Below are 19,335 nucleotides of genomic sequence, written 5' to 3'. Positions count from 1 at the left end.
GAGCCGTGCCATGCTCGCACTGCCCAGCCGGCACAAGCGCTGGCGAATCGCAAGCAACCTTCGAACAAATACTGAAGTTTGGCTTCTGCGTGGCAAAATTTTCAGTAACAATATTTCTGTTGTCCTTGAACAGAAGACAGACCTTGAGTGGCAATCGGTTTTCACTTGCATACACACGCGACTTGGTCCATCACAACGCAACTGCACGCATACGTAGGCTCCAAAGTTTTTACCGATCTACCTAGTCGTGCGACGATTTCAACCATGTCTAGCGATAAGTAGATCGTCGGGTGCTGAACACAACAGTATTTGGCATCATTTGCATTTGGTGGGGCACTGACTGAAAACATCGAACAGCTCGCTGTTATGTGCAGTGCTTCATTAAGCGCCAGCATGGACAAGTATTGCCATCTCGCGGAGCCCGACCTAACGGTGCAGCGTCGCCTTAGCAACACAGGCACTTGGGCAACAGCATGGTGGCGCTTGCGCATGGTTTGCCCAAATGTGCGCCATGCTAGTGAATACAACCTATTGATTTGCATTGCAAATGTGGGGCAAGCAAGAATGAACAAGTGTGCATAAATGCTTAATTTCTGCCCAGATTTAATGTCAGACGGGCTCTTGCTTCAAGCAGTTGCACTAACGTTCAGAAGTAACACAAATGTGGTTAAAAACTTGAACTGCAGTGCTGTTCAAGAGGTTTACGTTTTCTCAGCTGCTTTGGCAGTGCAATGCCGTGCGTCGACACTGCTCAGACGCGTCGAAAATGTGCTCGCTCTTGAGAAGTTTCATGCCCTTGTCCTCATTTATTCCAATAAATGAACCCACAGCTGCCAATACAATGAAATTAAGCTCACTGGATAATACTGTTCAGCATTGTTATTCAGCAACAGCACGCCTCTCCTGCCAACAGCACGTCCAGTGGTGGCACTGCCTCGACAGAGCAGTGCACGCTCTTTGGGTGTCACACCCTCCCTGTATACGAGGCCCCTCTAAAGCAGGCTTTACTAAATGTATTGCTGCAAAAGAATTTCTCTGGGGACACTATAACTTGTCTTCTATGAAAACATGAAGGCCCTATAGAAGACCATTTTCGTATGTGGCGAAAGTGTGGCCCATCGAACGTTACACACAAACAGATGGGTTGCTGCATTGAGACTGCACAGAAAAGGCTCAAGCACTTTTAAAGAGAAATTCAGCTACAGCTGCACTTTTGCGTGCAGGGAAGTCTCTTCTACTGACCAAAGTTGGGACCACAAACTGACCCTGGTTGGCTTCCTCCGTCAAGCTGGTGGACATCTTGGAGGCTGTGCCGTTGACAGAGGGCCCGTTGGTTGCCCGGGGGGCAGCCCCCACGTTGAGGGCAGAGAAGGTGTGCTTCAGGGGCGGCCTCCCCGCCGGCCTCTTCAAGGGCAGCGTCCCGCCAGCCTTGCAGATGGCATTCTCAAACAGGGCAGCCCTCTGCGCAACCGAGAGGCCCTTGGTCGACAGGTCAGCATCGGCACCCTGGGGCTGGGACACTGTGGGGTCGTGCGTCGATGCCGCTCTGGAGACCTTCCCATCGTGGTTCTCTGCTGCACATGCAGAGCGGTGCGTGCATTGAAGAGCAAAAAAAGTTACAAGACTCCGAAGCGAAGTCCTGAAATTTTCAAATTTAAATTTTGGGGGTTTTAACGTGCCGAAACTACATCTGGGCTATAAGGCGGGCCGTAGTGGAGGGCTCCGGGTGAACTCCGACCGTCACCTGGGGACCTTTAAAGCACCAAAATCTCAACACACAGCCGTTTCTGCTGTTCACCTCCCGCCAAAAAAGCAGCCACTGCGGCCGGGACTAAACCTGCGTCCTTGGTCCCAGCAGTAGTGGCCTGGCGAAATCTCCCAATATCTCTAAATTTGATGTCTCTCACAGTGGTCACATTGGTCTCTCACAGTAAAAAATTCCCCGCATTTCCCCGAGGGGAAGAATGTGAAAGTGCGAATGCACGAGTTGAATTTGCGCGGTTCGGTAATGTTCGCGAAAGAGAGATCACACACACACACACAACTACAAAGAAAGAAAGGTGCATTTATTCACAGACACGTATTTGTGTTGTCGTTGTACTTGATTGCTGGAGCGTATCTCAGCTTTGAAATTTCGTGTCAGTACTCCTTTAAGCGGGTGCATTAGCCCTTCTCACACCCGATTCCTGGCCAATCCCCCACGTGGGCATGTGCCATGTCAGCGGCCAGGGAGCGCGCGCCCATCTCCCCCCCGTTGCCAAGGAAGACGAGGAGATTCCTGGCCAATCCCCCACGTGGGTATGTGATGCGGACATTGCCGGTGGACGCAGGTTCAGGGTCGCTTAAGAAGTGCATTGCACTTAAAATCACAGTGGTCACACACATCCCAACAACCTTAGCACAAATCATCAGTGAGAACATTAGGTGGCTCTAACCAAACTATGCCTGCCACAGCACTGATGTGAACTCTGATACGGCTCAGGCCTGTAGCATGTTGTTTTAGGGGCTGGGGCTGTTGGTGTCCCCTGTCGCCGTAATCATCGTCTCATGTAGTCACGGTACTAAAACAGCGGGAAACGCATTTACACCTCGCGCTAGAACGTAATGCATACTAAAAAAGCACCGGAACACTCGTTTACTTCTCGCGCTAGGGAGCTTTGCACTTCAAGTACAAGAGACCTTTACAGCAAAGCTGTATACCTCTACCCCCCAACGATTTCATGTCCGTTGGCAAAAACTTTAATGTGTGCCGAAATCTCGAACACACGGGCGTTTTTGCTTTTCGCCTTCATCAGAAAAGCGGCCGCCACGGCCAGGAAGATGACTGCACTATGTACTAATAACCAACATATCTAATGTCTCCACTCTGCAAGATGACCTTTTATGCTCAGAAATTTCACTGCAATAAACAGATTGACCACCATAAGGTTATCATATTCCAATTGCGATATAACTGGTGATCATGATAAATGTGATACTATAACCAGCACCATATACGTCAATAATTACAACAAGGTGTTCCTAAACGAAGTTTCACTGCGCAAGGCATGGTTAATGTCTGAAAAACACTAAACATTTCCATCGGCTTCTATAATGTCAGGCGGGCCTTACCATGCTTGAAGGACGGCATGGGAACGTTCTCCTTATCCTTATCACTCAATGTGCTTGCTCCAACTTCGTCAGCACACAGCTTCTTGGAGATAGAGCTGTGTTCTGAAACCGATAGCAGAAACATGTGCACTGTTGATGAACCCAAAGGTTATTTTGTGGGCACAATCAGGTGCAAATCTGGACAACACAAAGGCCAAAGCCCAAGTTGAAAGGAAATTTAAGGGTCCATGAAGACAAAATGCAAGTTTGGTTGATTAAAAAGACTGCTTGGTCCCGATAATGATACCACGTTTATTTCAGGCTTCAAACAAATAATTTAGATACAGCTGAGCCTCGTTATAACAAAGTAGTATCAGGTCAGCAAGTTAGTTTGTTATATCCGATATTCGTTGTAACAGTAGAAGTAAAAATCGGCTCTAACAAATCGACGATCTGGCTCGCGCAAATTTACTTGATACAAAAATGTATTTTTTTAAGCTTCGAACCTGCTGTAAACAAGGTAACCTTTACCATTCTTCTTTTTGCATTTCAAGCTCAATGAACCGGAACGTGAGTACGTGAAACTACAACAGAACAAAGTACACTTGACAAAACAGGCCTGCGTCCTTATTTATTCAATGAAGGATGTGATCGTCTGGTGGCTACTCACAACAGTGAGCAGGATGGAAGTTTTCCACAACGGCCACGAACAAGAGGGCCTTTATACTTCTGCAGTTTCGGACAATGTTTTTTTTTTTTTCCAAGTAGCTTCTCAGCCTCCCGGTCAGATATTTCTTCGTTACATCCGATATTGCGCATGGCTGTCATGGTTTCAGTTTCGTTATAAAAGAATAACTCATTGAAATAAAGCATGACCAACCAAAGTTTGCATTTAGTTCGCTATAGCCAATAATTCGCTATATCGGTGTTCGTTATAACAAGATCCCACTGTATTAAAAAAAAGGTGAAGCAATGGTGACTCCCTCACTACTTTCCGGTGATTTTTCTATGGCGGCACAGAATGCTACTTGTGCAATTGGCGGTCACTGACTTAAGCCACTGTCAGTAAAGAAACACGACTGAAAAATTGTAGTGGGGTGGTCTCTAGTTCCATTTCACCATATCACTTGAATGCTAACGTGCAGTTTACACACGGATAACTATGCATGGCTTGCATGTGACGTCCCCACCGCCCTTTCTGGTGCACTGCTCAGCTTTCCTAGTGCTGCTCTAGATAAGAGCACCAGATAAATTCACTGCCTTTCACCGTGCACGTTGTTAATTGTTCAGCTACAGTGACATCAGTGCAAGCTATTTTTTTGGTGCTGGCCCTTAATATGTCATTCGCGCCCACATTACGTCACTATAGCGCGAAATTTGATATTGTTTCAATCTTTCTGGCGCTTTTTTTTTCGGCTACAAAACTTCGTCCATGCTTGTAATGGAACTGAGCAAGTTATCATAGGCTGTTCCTTCAAACTGAACAAAGTTGTATGTTGTCTTCATGGTTCCTTAATGCCCATCAGCTGTTGTAGGCGGCATCAAAACAATTAACTACAAACATGCAACGCCCAACTGCGCACAAAAAGAACTAGCAAGAAACATGCGACAACGACATCGAAAGCAACAGTTGATGCATCTTCCACTCGGCAACTGATAACAACATTCAAGATAAAAGCAAAACAAACACTTCTTACCGGAATCCGCGGGACTCTCGGGTGGAACAACGTCCTCTATCTTGCGTTTGGATGAGTGCGGCAGCAACATCTTGCTATGACTCTCGTTGCGAGCCTTCACACGGGCCAAAAGGCTCTGCAAAGATTGCCGCCATCAGGGCCGCCAGTACGTAAATATTTTCCCGCGTAAGCTTGTACAAGCGTCCAACACTTCGCGCGACGCGTACACACCCCCTGCCACAGGTTAGCCAAGCGAGCTCAAAGCGCTTCCTCTCGGCCGAGAAACAAACACAACGCCGAGCGACCACAACGAGGAACTCGCGCAAGTGACTCAGTCTCTCAGGAAGACGCTTACGAACGCCTCCGTAAGTGCGCGCAGACAACGGAAATAGAAGACGACACGACTTCTGCGAACGACTCCGCTGGCGCCGGACGCGACGGACGTCATTCGACCAGCGCCCCGGGCATGATCAAATTACATGACAGCGGCGTAAACATGCGACGCCGTTCATGGGCCACATTCTAGTACCGGAAGGCGTGATAACTACGGTAACTACGGTGTACACAAATACGCCTTAAAATTTCGAAAGAATAAAACGGAAAGTGGCCTAAACAAGAGCGCTCAGAAACATAAAGAAGCGCTACAACATGTCAGCTGTAGCACAGACAGCAGACTTTAAATGGGGGAACAAACGGAAGTGGCCCACGCCAACAGGCCCTTTACCTGTGCCAGCGCTTCTATTTCCTCAATCTTGGCGGTTGCGAGGGCCAGAAGCCCTGTTCAAACGTCGAAGAGAGAAATCAGATAAGCCCTAGCACAGACTAGGGGGCCTAGCGCCCTATCACTCGTTTCAAACCTCCAAACGCTTCAAACGTCCCGGCGAAACCGGCTGCGTCACAGACGTGACGGGTATTTGTAACGACAAACGTCAAAATGGCGCTAGTGATGCGCTGAGCCAAGCTTTGGTTGACAAGTTAAATTTTGCGTATTTTTTTTTGCAACTTTACTTCAAGTAAATATTGTTATTATTTTTAAGTTTAGTAAGCTTGGTAATGTGTTTTAAAATTATAACCTTGCAAAAATTACAATTAAAAGCGCACCAGACGTTGAGAAAGGGATCGCAGTGCGCAGACTCCTCCTTTCTGGCGCGCTCCTCACCATCCGTCTTTCTGCTCCTCATCGCCGGCAGCCGCTCTGTTCCGCTGTTCCACGCAGAAACGCCGCATCCAACCGCCGGCCCGTGGAATGAGCAGGCCGGCCGTCGGAGAAGATGCGACTTCGAGTCGTCGTGCTGTTCACCTATCCTGATCATTTCTTAATAGGGCTACCACGACCCTCCAAGGTGAGCGGTCCGCACGGCGCGCCTCCCACTTTCGCAACGCACGCACTCAACATCGCGATCGGCCGCACGATGACAGGTAGCCATGAAATCGATGGTGGCTGCGTCGTTCGCCGCTCACCGCTAGCCCATCTCCTTGCCCGAAACGGCCAACCGCCGGCGGTTTTAACGGCCTCGCTGTGTACTACGTCTAGTACGTGCACGCCGGCCGCACTGAGAACGATCGCGCGGATGGGCGATCGACTACGTGCGCGCGATCTCTTCGGCGCCAGATGCTGCGCCTGCGCTAGCCGTGGGCTCCGAAAACGGGGCTCAAGGTTTGTGTATGCGCTATATCCGCGATTTGGGCGCTGAGCGAGACGTAAACGAGTGGAAAAATAAACCATCCGCGTACGTGTTTATGTATATTGGCGCCGGCCGTTGCAATGCTGGCACTCTTTTTATTTGTTTCGCTTGGAACTGAGCTCGAGTGGTTTAGGTTTGTGGAGAGTACAGGGAAAGTGCCTCGAATGGCGGGCTTTCTCTCTCCCCCTTACTTTCTCTTCGTTTGTCTTATCGCTCTCACGCGCGTGCAAGCTTAATTGCGCCGATCGCAAATTAATAAAATTTTACGCGTTATTATCTGTCCTCACAATCTAAATTCAGAAAAAGAAACCACGTTTCTCGGAAAATGAAGCGCAAAAATAAATTGATTGTGCAAAATGCGAGCAAAGATGCGCGGAGCCATAAATATCTGTGTAGGCATGTATATGCATATGTTATGTGTTGCATGCGCGCGCACCTGACCAGAGTTTTTTTTTTGTTGTTGTTGTTTTTGTTGACAGCTACGCGTACGAATCTGAGTCTGTCTAGAATTTACTCGTTTACTTATGCATTGGCCAATCCCTCCTGTGGGTATAATTACAGCTAGGAGGGATTGGCCAATGCAAAAATGTATGTTGCACTATATATATGGGTATGCAAGCTTTCTTTCTTTTATTTCTATTTTCTCTTACACCCCCTTCCCCCCTCTTATAGGCCAAATTTAAGAGCCATCCTACAATAAATAAAGACATTTCATTCATTCATATTTTTATTGAGAGCATATCTATGCTTCAAGGTGTATATATATATAGAATTATCTTCCACTTCCAGCTAGAGGCAAATTCTACAAATTGTGATATATTATTTCTGTACTGAGAATCATATACAGCTCATATACCTCTGAATTTATTTACTACAGCTCGGAATGAAGCTTATAAAGTGGTTTATTGAATTCCAGCTTCAGACAAAGCAGGCCCCGAGCTCAATAAATGGTTCACTGATACACAAAAATTTGAAGCCGGGTTGGTACAGATGGGCTGCCAGAAGCACATCATGTACACCTCAAAAAGGGGCACATTTTTTTTTAGATCATTTAATTTATATGTCTAGAGTAAAAGAGCTACAATTGTCGATGTGTGCATGCTTTCTATTGCATATGTTACACCCAGTTGCTTTCACAGAGTAAATGTGCATGTATTTTTTCATGTAAATACAATGTAGACCTCTTTCCTTACCTTATGTCGTAAATAAAGGTGCAGTGAGAGTGTACGTGCTGTTGTACATGAATTAAAAATGACGTTTAATGAGTGATGACCCGCTCTTCTTCTCTTTCCAGTCTATACGTGAACAATGCTAGCCAGAAAACAAAGCGTCCGAGGAGAGCCCATCCTCGCAGACTATGGACCTGATGAAAGCCTTAATGAAAATGCTGATATCGAATGGGTTAATAAGGCAAGTGCACGTCAGCACTTCAACTCTCCTTATTGTGCAAATGACATGTGTTGCAGCGTCCTTGTGTCCAGAGTTCTTGTGTGATTGCGTGTAATAAACTGGCCTCTACAGGATTGCTGATATAGTGCATACAAACCTTCTCTTCGTTACTGTGTGGAAGATTTTGAGTGAATGGTGTTTCGTCAATGAGAAACTTATTCCACCTAAAGGACTTTTCCTGATATATATTGGCCGTGCAAAAAATACTTGTTGCCCAGTGGCAAATGGCAGAAAAATGCAAATTGTCATGCAAGTAAATAAAGGCAGAGAAATTCAAGTAAAATAACAGAGTTGTCATTTATTGCAAATGACAGCTTATAGCCTTGCACCCAAAATAACAATTAAAAAAACACTAATAAGAATTTAAAATACTTGAACACAGCTGGACATGTGTGATGCATGTTAACAGGGAAAAAATTCAGTTGGGTTCAGTTAAAAATACTTTTTATTGAATAAATCAATTTGTACAAACTGACTTTGGCTTAAGTGGCAGTTTCACAAACATCATTTTCTGAGCAAAATAATTTTGAGCACATTCAACATACAATACTATTCACCATATAGGGCATTTTTTTCTCATAAAATTTTAGCTGCATTGAACACTCACAACAAGTCTAAATTCAAGGTTATACCAATGCAACATTGCACAGATGACATATGCCCTGTGGCTTTGTGGCAATTTTTTGCCTGCCCTAATTAGGCTCCAGTGCTCTTTTTTATCTTCCCTTGGGCTTTGTCGCATCTCAATTTCCCACATTTCTGAGCAGCCTGAAATTGTGGGCAGTGGAGTACTATTATATGATAAAAACTGAATAAAGCATTGGGAGGTGCCACCTAGCCTAAAATGTGTGTCCTAACATGTGTTTCCACAAAGTTTGACAATGGTGGCTTAATTTCCAGTGACTGTGGCTCTTGATGGCTCGCATTGTCTGGTTCACGCTTAAAAAACCGCAACGGGTGTCTGAATGTATCACCGTCAATTGGTAGATGGTGTCTCAAAGAAGCTGGTGTGTGCAGGAGTGAAGAGCAGCTAGCCCCCTACTGTTCGCTCCCCAAACTAAACCGCTGCATTGCTGCTGCCTTGCCGTTGGTGCAGGTGTGGGTGCGGCGAGTGCTGCGCATGTGTGCGCTCCTGTCCCTGGTGTCCGTGAGCCTGAACACGACGCGAACCTTTGAGAAGCACCCACCCCTGGTGTACGTCACCTTCTGCTGGGACATCTTCGCCACTCTGCTCTTCACCGCAGAGATGATCGCCAAGATGCACATCCGCGGCCTCATCACGGTGCGCTCATTAATTGGTTGTGCTGCTGCGAGGGAAGTCCCTCCAAAGTGCTAATATGCATTGGGGGGGGGGACATGGCTCTTAAAACAATCCCTTTTAATTTTTTGAAGTAAACTGTGTGAAACTTGCCAGTCTTGCTGCTTTTTCCCCACTGATTTCGAAAATGCCATTATTTTCTGAGTCAGCAATTAGTTCCCAAGATAATTAGAGGTAATTAGCCATATTTAGAGGAACGATAGACAAAGCAGTGTTGGTCATAAAATTGTAATCTTTATATTTTCCCATACTATGAACCCTGGTGAATGCAATAAGAGTATCGGTCTTCTGGTGCACCACTTGGAACTAATTTCACAGCTCATTAAACTTTAGTGGCACCCGTGGTGAGGAACAATTTTGGATGCACATTTTAAATACCAAAGTTTAATGAGGTGTAAAATTGGTTCCAAGTGGTGCACCAGAAGACCGATTCTCTTATTGCATTCACCAGAGTTCATAGTATGCGAAAATATAAAGATTACAGTTTTATGGCCAACACTGCTTTGTCTATTGTTCCTCCAAAAATGGCTAATTATTTCTAATTATCTTGGGAACTTATCGACTTACTTGAAAAATAATGGCATTTTCGAAATCAGTGGGGAAGAAAGCAGCAAGACAGGCAAGTTTCACACAGTTTACTTAAAAATTAAAAGGAATTGTTTTAAGAGCCATGTCCCCCCTTAAAGTGGCCAGTTATCAGGTGCATCATCTAATGCGGCAGTTGAGGTGATTTTTTGAAGACTGTGGGGCTTTGAGAGGGCTTATTCTCTGGTAGTTTTGTCAATGCCGGTAGCCACTGTGGATTGACTTCCTCATCGCCTTTCACTTTCAGGGAGAGTCACCCTACCTGAAAGACCGGTGGTGTCAGTTCGATGCCACCATGGTATTTTTTCTTTGGATATCAGTTATTCTTCAGGTGAGCCATCGTCCCTCAGTTCTACGTACATGCAACAGTGGAGGCATAAGCATGTACAATTGATGCAGTTGAATGCCGCTTACATTGTCTTCTTTGACCATTGAAGGAAACTTGTCAAAACTAGCATCTGAACACACTGCAGAAACAGTAAAATCGCAGGTGTTTTAGGAATGAAATTTGACAAGGATTAATTTGGCAGATGCGTCGTCCTTTGAAGGTCCAAGAAATTCTTCTTTATGTCTGGTGCTGCTTTAATTTTGAAAACTGTAGGTGTGTGTGTGTGTGTGTGTGTGTTTGATAATAGAACATGCCTGTGCCATTTTATATCAACTCAGCTTTCAAATCGTTGTTTGTACATCTAGCTTATTTAAAATTGCTTGCATACATGGGTATATTTTTTCAGTTGATTCATCAATTATACCAAACTGTTTTGTGAACCTCTTCCAATTTAGTGCACCTGTAAAGTCATTAAAAATATGTAGCAGATTGATTTACTGTATTTTCATATTGTCACGAGAGGTACAGATGGTTGCCAAACAGAGGACTAGTTTTAATCAGTATACAGCACACACACGGTAGCAATTAAGCAGGCAGAACGTCTTCTTCTTCTAACCAGGTCTCTGGCTTCGCCTAGTTAGTGGTCATGGCGGTTTCCGAGTAGTCGGCACATACCCTTGCGGGGATAATTACCGTTCATAGTGTGGCAATTATAGTATGTGCCTTGCTTAGCGCATTGCATCTGTCCAATGAAAGCAAATCCGGCAAGCTTAAGCTCTAAGCTCTTAAGCTCTAATTGCCCAACTGCAGTGCGCTAACCTCTCCCTTCCTTCCTGCGGGTGTGGCAGGTTTTCGAAATCACCGCAGTGGTTCCCAAGTTCTCCTACCTGTCCATCCTGCGAGCTCCTCGACCCCTCATCATGATACGCTTCATCCGAGTCTTCCTCAAGTTCTCCATGCCCAAGTCACGAATCAACCAGATTTTCAAGTGAGTGCCTCGCAAAGTGCTGTCATCCATGATTCGCATTATGGGAACTGTTCGTATCTGGTTGCAGGAGAAATGGGATCTAGTTTTGAGATATACTATTTTATACATTGCGAAATAGTTTTGAATGGGAGGCAAGTTTGCAAATATCTTTGTTATGTCGCATTTCGCTAACTGTCCAAATATTCTGTTTGCTTTTCACGTCAAAGTACTTCTTCAAAACATTTCTCCCTTGCTTTGAAAATCAGAAACTGCAAGCTGGCTTCCCCTCTGAAGCGCCTTGCCTTGTGGCAAAGTACCCAGACCAGGCAGGAACGAGCTCACATTTTCTCAGAGGATTCTAACTTTATTTGGTCCAAAGGGGCGGCTAGGCCTGTGGTGCCTATTTGACAGCCAAGGTGCCTTAACTCCTGGCGACATCTTTGGCCCTTTAAAGGAAAATTTTTTACTTTTTTCACCTTGCAACAGCCTGCAGTAAACAAACAGTAAATTTACAGTAAGCGTAAACACAGCCTGATTAAGTCCGTTGTCCAAATTGTGTATAGTTAATTCATGGCTAATGACAGGAAAGTGGTAAAGTTTCTCAAATTGATTTAGTATTTTTGTTGCAGGCCATACAGACAACATGTAAAATCAGTTTTGTTGGTGCTAGATGTGACATGTGCAGTTCAGTAATGGGAGACTGTAACACAAAGGTCAATAAGAAGCAAACAAGAGAAAGGTCAGTGAGAAACTTTGGAATAGACAATCGCAACAGTCGAGGAAATACACTGGTGGGATTTGCAGAGAGAAATAACCTGAGGTTGATGAACACATTCTTCTACAAATGAAAGAACAGGAAATGGACATGGAAAAGTCCGGATGGTACAACCAAACACAAAATTGGCCTCATTCTAAGTGACAACCCGGGTATCGTGTAGGACGTGGAGGTGCTCTGTAAGATTCAGAGCAGCGATCACATGATGGTTAGATGCAAGCTAAGGCTGAATCTTAGAAGAGAAAGAAGGAAACTCATGAAAACTAAGAAACCCTGCATGGAGTCGGTCAGAGCCAGATTGCGGGAGTTTAAAATAATTCTTCAAAACAAATTCGCGCTTCTAGATGAGCAGAATGAGGTCAGTGTAGACAGGGTAAATAACAACCTAACATCGGCACTCAGGGAATCAGCAGAAGCTGTGGGAGAAGCAACATATAGGGAACAAACTGGAAAATTAACAAAAACGACAAAGGAATGAATTGCCAAATGTAACAACATGAAAGTGTCAAATATGGCAGATTGGCTGGAATTAGCCGAGCTGTCAAAACAGATTAACAAATGTAAGACAAACGACATTCGTGCATATAACATGGGGATTGAGGAAACGCTGCAAATAGGGGGAAGCTTGAGAGCAACTAAGAGAAAGCTAGCCATCGGCAAAGACAGGATGTACACACTCACAGATGAGCAGGGAAACATTGCGCACAACTTGGACGAGATAATAAAGGCAGCAGAACAATTCTACACCGGGCTGCAGTATGTCAGTGACGTTAGACCAGGGGAAACTGCTGAGAATACAAGCTCAACTTGCGACGTCCCACTAGTAACTAAAGAGGAAGTTGGAAAGGCTCTCAAAGGCATGAAAATAGGAAAAACTGCAGGTGATGACAGCATAACCATAGATCTTTAGAAGAAGGGAGGAGATATGGAAAAGCTTGCTGTACTATTTTCGGAATGCTTGAAGACTAAAGAAGTCCCTATAGCCTGGAAAAATGCCGATTTTGTTCTGAATCCTAAGAAGAAAGATCCCAAGGACCTCAATAATTACAGACTCGTCAGTCTACTGTCAGTTGTTTACAAGCTGTTCATCAAAATTATAGTTAGCCGTAAAGGTGAATGCCTGGATTTCCTACAGCCCAGAGAGCAAGCTGGTTAGACAAGAGTATTCAACCATAGATCACATCCATGTCGTAAATCAAGTGATAGAAATGCAGTCTTATAACCTCGTGTTATAACTGGAGAGGCCGTAGTAGTGCTCTTGTTGAATATTGACACCACTCTCACATTGTGTGCACACCACGTTAAGAGACCCGTGGTATAACCACCCCCTCTCCCTCTCTCTCTTCTCCTCTGTGCAGGCGATCAAGCCAGCAGATATACAATGTGACGCTGTTCTTCCTGTTCTTCATGTCCCTGTATGGTCTGCTGGGAGTACAGTTTTTCGGCGAGATGAGCAGCCACTGTGTTAGAAATGGAACGATTGCAGAGTGAGTGTCTGTCTGCCTGCCCACCCTATCTCAGGTCGTCATTTCTTCAGGAGAATAGTACTGCAAGATTCAGATAGCAGTTTGGGCCTCTTTGCCATTCACAAGTCATTGCATGACTGCCCCCGCTGCCTGTCCCTGCAGGAAGGTCACGCTGAACGACCTCGCAGTGCCAGACGCCTACTGTTCAATGGACAAAGAGTCCGGGTATGAATGTCCTCAGGGAATGGTGTGCATGGATCTGAATCTTCCAAAGAGCATTTCTGGGTTCAATGGCTTCGACGATTTCGGTGAGGCTCAGACCACACCTAGCGTGCTCCCCGTCGGGGGCAGTGGTGGTGAGAGCGATGAAAACCTCGTGCTTCCCCCCCTCCTCCCTGATTCAATGCGCAGCCCACAGCTTCTTCACGGTGTACCAAGCAGCCTCCCCCGAGGGATGGGCCATTCTCATGTACCAGGCCATGGATAGTCTTCCAGCATGGAGAGCCACCTTCTACTTCACCACCATGATCTTCTTCCTCGCGTGGCTGGTCAAAGTGAGTGGTGTCTGCTGGGCTGCTCCTATGCCTCCTCCATGTGCTCGGGAAATACAGCATGTCACTGCTTTCTGCAGCTTTCGTTTAATTGGTGTTGGTCCTCAGCCATGCACGCACGCTGTGTGGACTAGTTGGTGAAGGAGGGCAGCAGTCATCCCTTCATCTCCCGTCTTCCCTGATAAAAAATGAAAATAATAAGCACATGTTGTCAGAGAGGGTTGTCAGGGTTGCTCACACGCTTCTTTTACGCAACAGATGCTTCTTTGGCTTCTCCACAATCTCCACCGCCATGTGGAGAAGTTGACTCGAAGGTACCTGCTGTGTAGGGAAGCTGTAAAGATACTTGGCAAAGATTAGTTGAACTTAAAAAATGATAACAAGTGAAACTGCGAACTTTGCGGATCCTATAAAAATGCTATCTCAAGCCACAGAAAGTCTGAGGGCCTCTTTACAAAAACTGCTGTCCTATGTATACCTGCTATAAGTGCTCATGACATGCAACCTATGTTTTCGTTCCATAACTAGAAACAAATAAACATTCACAGCATGAGTGACAGTTAGACAGATATATGTTTATGGGCATTTCTAGGTGTGGTGCTTCAAGGGCACATGCAATAATTTATTTTTAGTTCATATAGATATGCCTGTTAAAGAGAGACGAATCACTAAAAATCACTCATGTTGTCAATTTTGTGGATAGGAACTATGATTCAGACTGAGTACACATGCACAACATGTATGGGGCCTGGCAAGGTCATTGAAAGATGATAAATTAATGAATCCTCAAGGTTAAAAAAAAGAATCATATGTATCATGGGAGTCCTTCAAGAGCAGTCCTGAAAGGCATTTTGAGCACACTAAATGAACAAGCGCAGTCGTTAGGTTGGGTGGTCAATGTCATCTGTGCCAAGTGTAACTTTTTTACCTGCAGTCGTTGCAAACTTTACTGCGCCTTTCCCACCCTTTCCTGCGTGTTTTTGGACACTGCTGTTTAAACACATGTACATCACTGATCCTCCCATGTGCGTCACAAAGAAGAGATCCTGCTATTGAACGGTTTTCTTCTCGCACTTCTGGCGAACAGAAGTGTCGGCGGGTTGTTGTGGCGCCTTTGGTTAATTCGCTTCTCTGGCAGTACACTTGCACGTTATCATGTTCGTCTATATTTACCTTTATTACTCTATTACCACACTTCTCGTTACAAGACATGGGTACAGCTGGTCAAAACACGCTTGCACCCTGCTTGAGTGCACCGCAGGTTTGCTCTGTACCTTCCCAGGAAGGCCGTTCATTGCGACTGATCGAGCGGTCCGCACCGGCACCTTTCTTGCATGGGTTCTCTGCAACTTTAAAATGTCTTCTTGACATGCTACTGGCAGGAATTACTGGAACACTGCAAAATGAGGCCCCACCCCGGCAGGTTTCGGATAAACAGTGTGCATGCTGTGTGAAAGCAAACAAGACACATACGATCCTCCCCGTGCAGTTGATAAAGCATATCGAATCAGTGCATTTGTGATCACAAGTTTTCCACAGCTTTAAACTTGTTTCGTCGTGCCACCGATAGCACCCACCGCAACGTGCATTCAGTGGAGCACAAAATCGGAAATGGCTGGAGACGCAACTTCTGATGAGTGAAGCATCATGGGAGGGAATGCTCACGCGCCATCAACAGTGAGGAGAGTGGTGAGAAAAGGAGGAAACGCGTTGCAGCGGCAGTGGGAGGTTTTTTATTTATAATTTCTCAGCTAATACTCATCGCTTTAACAAAAATTTCTTGCAGGAGATTATTGGTAATACGTTGCTTTATTTAGTTATATGTACATCCATGTATCGGCGGAGGGTGTGATCATGGCCCCTTTAAGGAACTTTTTATTCAATTTTTTTTTAAATAAATGGTATGGATGTGTAGCTTAAGACCTGCCATGCATGCTGAAGCTATTTATATTCCTGTAAAGATAGTTGATTGGGTAGAAATAATCTAATTATGCCAAGTACAGTTTTCTGAAAACTTAAAGGGGCCCTGAAAGGCGTTTTGAGCACACTAAATTGACTAGCGCAATCGTTAGATTGGGTCGTCAACATCATCTGTGCCAAGTATTACTCTTTTACGCGCAGCGGAAAGCTCACACTTTTGTTGCAAAGTTGGTCGCTTTTTTCTCACCCTTTCCTTCGTGTTTTTGGACGCCGCCATCTTCACATGTCTACATCATCGATTCCCAGATGTTCGTCATGAGCTAGACATCCTGCTATTGGGCGGCTTTTTCACGCACTTCCGGCAAAGAGATGAGTCGTCTGCTCAGCGTCGGCTCGCCGGCTGATCTGCCAGCGGAGTGCCGGAGTGCTTGGACATTTTACAACAAACGAAACAAGTGTAAACAAACGCTTAACCGTTTGTATTGAATGCGACAGGGCCATAACACGACATGAATCTTACTCGAGTACGTTCCACAAAGAAAGCGTTGAAGCCCCGTGGCACTTCTTTCTTGCAATCGCAGAGAACGCCCTGAGCCGAATGCCCGGGTTTGACCCATACATTTTATTCAACTTCCAAACAATCCAGAGATGCGTTTCGAACGAACAAAACGTCACAACATGCGTTGCAAGTCCGAACCGCGATTGACAGACGATGGGTTGCCTCCTCCTGCCCCTCGTAAATTCGGCACTCACCTCGCGCGCGGTTTGCGGGGACGAACAGCAAGTCACTTAACTCCGGCGCACAAGCCGAGATGGCTTTTAGCCACGCACACTGCACATACCCCATGCGAGGTTGAGTCGTACGCCGCTTGAGAAAGATAATCCAGACCATGGGAAGCACTATCCACCCGCAGAAGCACAACGCATTTCATCGAGAAACAAAGGCGTCCACAACACACACACCATCGCCTCCTGTAATGCCAAACACATCTCGCACTTCCAAATGGGAGTGAGTAGTATGCCTGCAGTGCCCATATGCCGCGAGGTGGGGCCCCAAGCTGAACCGGGATCACGCAACGGTAACTGACTTCTAGAGCGGTTTGTGCCTTGTTGCCAGGGCAACCGATGTTTAATATTGTCAAAGAAATGGTGCTCGCTCCAGCGCGAGGAAGCTCAGAGCCGTGGCGGAGCATGTTTTGCCAACGTTGCCGCTCTCCACCACGCGTCGCCCCAAGCTGAACTGGCGTTTTGTGCACGGGTTCTGTATCGGGTCAAAATGTCTTTTTCACATGCCGCCGGCAGGAATTACCACCGCCGCAAAATAAGACCCGGCACGAGCGGGGCCACATCTGATACGGCGCTTTTTGGATAAACAGTGCGCTGTGCATCCAAGGGAGCGAGCGCAGGATCCTCCCCGTGCGGCTGCGAGTTCGCCGCCGATAAAAAGTCGCGTGCCGCCGATAGCAAAGTTCTGGAGCAACGTACACCGCGAAAGGGCAAGGCCAGGCCGCCGCACACATGGGGCCAGATTTTTCGTTCGCTTTTCCAGCCTTGAGCGGAGTGCAGAATTCATGGGGTCAACAAAGCTTGCCCGTAGCAGACGGCTGTGGGAGCAGCGCAATAGCGGAAGTACGTCACCGCCGAGGAGCGCAGCATCACGGGAGGGAAGGCTCGCTCGCCGTCAACAGCGGAGAGTAAGTTGAAAGGAGGAGGAAACGCGGCGCGGCGATAATGCGCGTTTTTTGATTTACGATTTCTCAGCTAATACTCATCGCTTCAACAAAATTCTTGCGGGAGGAGATTACTAATACATTGCTTTATTTGGTTACATGTACATCCACGCATCGGCGGAAGGTATTTCAGGACCCCTTTAATGACCTCTAATTATTACTCATAACATTTATTTGAGGCAAAATGAGCCAATTAAAATAGCTCCAGCATGCAGTTCATTTTATCCCGAATTCAACGGTATAACACTTGTAGAAATCCTTTGAAAACACATTAACCCAATCAGGAAGAAAGTTGCATATGGTGTTCGGTTACTAATAAAAGCGCGCCATTCCTTCGAGAAACAGATCCTAATTACCTTATACTATGCTTTTTTCCACAGTCACATAAACTATTGTATAGGGTCATGGGGTCTGACTTACAACTCCCACATAGCACCATTACAGCAAATTCAAACCGGGTACTGCACATAATCACCTGTAGTCGTTTTGATGCTCCCGTTGCCCCCCTTTTTCTTGATCTTAAACTTCTTGCGATTACTCACACCATAGCATTTAACGTTGCCACAACTACCTTTCGCCTTTTCAATGATCCCGACCTTCTCTATATTATTGGCAGAACTAAAGTAGAAAAGACTAACCAAACTCGTTTTTCATTGCAAAATAACTTTTTAGTACTTCCAAAGGTACGCACGAACTTCGGTAAACAGACATTCACTTTTACTTCAATCAAAATATGGAACGAGCTACCTTATACGGTTAAAACACAAGTACGTCCATCAACGTTTAAACGTTCCCTTCGATCATTTTTGACGAACCATCACATAGACTTTTGATGTGCGCATCCACATTTCACCTGTGGCCTGAAAATGAACATGCAGAAAACCAAAGTAATGGTCAATAACCTCAGGACAGCACAGCGGTTTGAGATAGGTGGTGAGGCAGTAGAAGTGGTAAGCGAATATATCTACTTAGGCCAAGTTGTGACCCCCGATCCCAACCATGAGACAGGGATAGTTAGAAGGATAAGAATGGGATGGAGTGCATACGGCAGATATTCTCAGATAATGACTGGCAGCCTACCATTGTCCCTGTAGAATTAAGTGCATGACAGCTGCATATTACTGGTACTCACCTACAGGGCAGAAACTTGGGGGCTCATTAAGAGGGTTCAACTTAAATTGAGAACGACTCAGCGGGCAATGGAGCGGAAGATGATAGGTGTAACATTAAGGGACAAGAAGAGAGCAGAGTGGGTCAGGGAACAAACGCGTGTTAAGGACATATTAGTAGAAATTAAGAAGAAGAAATGGACGTGGGCAGGGCATGTAATGCGAAGGCAAGATAACCATTGGTCATTGAGGGTAACAGAGTAGATCCCTAGAGAAGGCAAGCCTTGCAAGGGGCGGCAGAAAGTTAGATGGGCAGATGAGATTAAGAAGTTTGCGGGGATAAATTGGTCACAGTTGGCACAGGACTGGGGTAATTGGAGAATAATGAGAGAGGCGTTTGCTCTGCAGTGGGCGAAGATAGGCTGATGATGATGATGATGATGATGACTACTGCTACCAGAGTAAAAAGGGACGACAAAACATGTATATAAACAATTTCAAGCCTAATGCAATGCGGGGTGTGTGTCCTTCAGTGCTAACATAAAAAGAAATCCTCCAGTTTTTGTATAACTAAAATCTTGCGTGACTTAGCGCAAGCTAGGCAATTTTATTGCTCTATTCTGTTAATTTTGAATACATATTCAAACACTTATAGTGTTTCGAACTGTAAAACAGCAGAGTGAATC

The 19,335-nt window shown here is 45.6% G+C and overlaps 2 protein-coding genes across 3 annotated transcripts in view; one reads left to right on the top strand and one right to left on the bottom strand.

The window, feature by feature from the left end:
• LOC144169081 (uncharacterized) overlaps window positions 1–5,670 on the bottom strand; it is a 53,632-nt gene extending 47,962 nt beyond the window's left edge. Inside the window, exons 1-4 of the mRNA XM_077698089.1 lie at window positions 5,491–5,670; window positions 4,788–4,902; window positions 3,112–3,213; window positions 1,266–1,574 (exon numbers count right to left, since the gene is read on the bottom strand). Coding sequence (XP_077554215.1) covers window positions 1,266–1,574; window positions 3,112–3,213; window positions 4,788–4,857 — 481 coding nt within the window. The 5' untranslated portion in view covers window positions 4,858–4,902; window positions 5,491–5,670. The remainder of the gene's footprint in view (window positions 1–1,265; window positions 1,575–3,111; window positions 3,214–4,787; window positions 4,903–5,490) is intronic.
• Window positions 5,671–5,939: 269 nt separating this feature from the next.
• The window catches only part of Na (sodium leak channel non-selective protein na), a 69,783-nt gene continuing 56,387 nt past the window's right edge, over window positions 5,940–19,335 (top strand). Inside the window, exons 1-8 of one of the 2 annotated variants that reach the window (XM_077698088.1) lie at window positions 5,940–6,109; window positions 7,746–7,861; window positions 8,997–9,182; window positions 10,051–10,134; window positions 10,980–11,119; window positions 13,232–13,360; window positions 13,502–13,647; window positions 13,751–13,893. In XM_077698088.1, coding sequence (XP_077554214.1) covers window positions 7,760–7,861; window positions 8,997–9,182; window positions 10,051–10,134; window positions 10,980–11,119; window positions 13,232–13,360; window positions 13,502–13,647; window positions 13,751–13,893 — 930 coding nt within the window. In that variant the 5' untranslated portion in view covers window positions 5,940–6,109; window positions 7,746–7,759. The remainder of the gene's footprint in view (window positions 6,110–7,745; window positions 7,862–8,996; window positions 9,183–10,050; window positions 10,135–10,979; window positions 11,120–13,231; window positions 13,361–13,501; window positions 13,648–13,750; window positions 13,894–19,335) is intronic. The other variant, XM_077698087.1, reaches the window with a different exon arrangement.

This window comes from Haemaphysalis longicornis, unplaced genomic scaffold, assembly GCF_048455015.1.
Source record: "Haemaphysalis longicornis isolate Haplotype H1 unplaced genomic scaffold, Haemaphysalis longicornis Haplotype H1 scaffold_2, whole genome shotgun sequence".
Classification (NCBI taxonomy): Eukaryota; Metazoa; Arthropoda; class Arachnida; order Ixodida; family Ixodidae; genus Haemaphysalis; species Haemaphysalis longicornis.
Note: the sequence above shows the minus strand (reverse complement) of the source record. Positions and strands in the feature narration are given on the sequence as shown.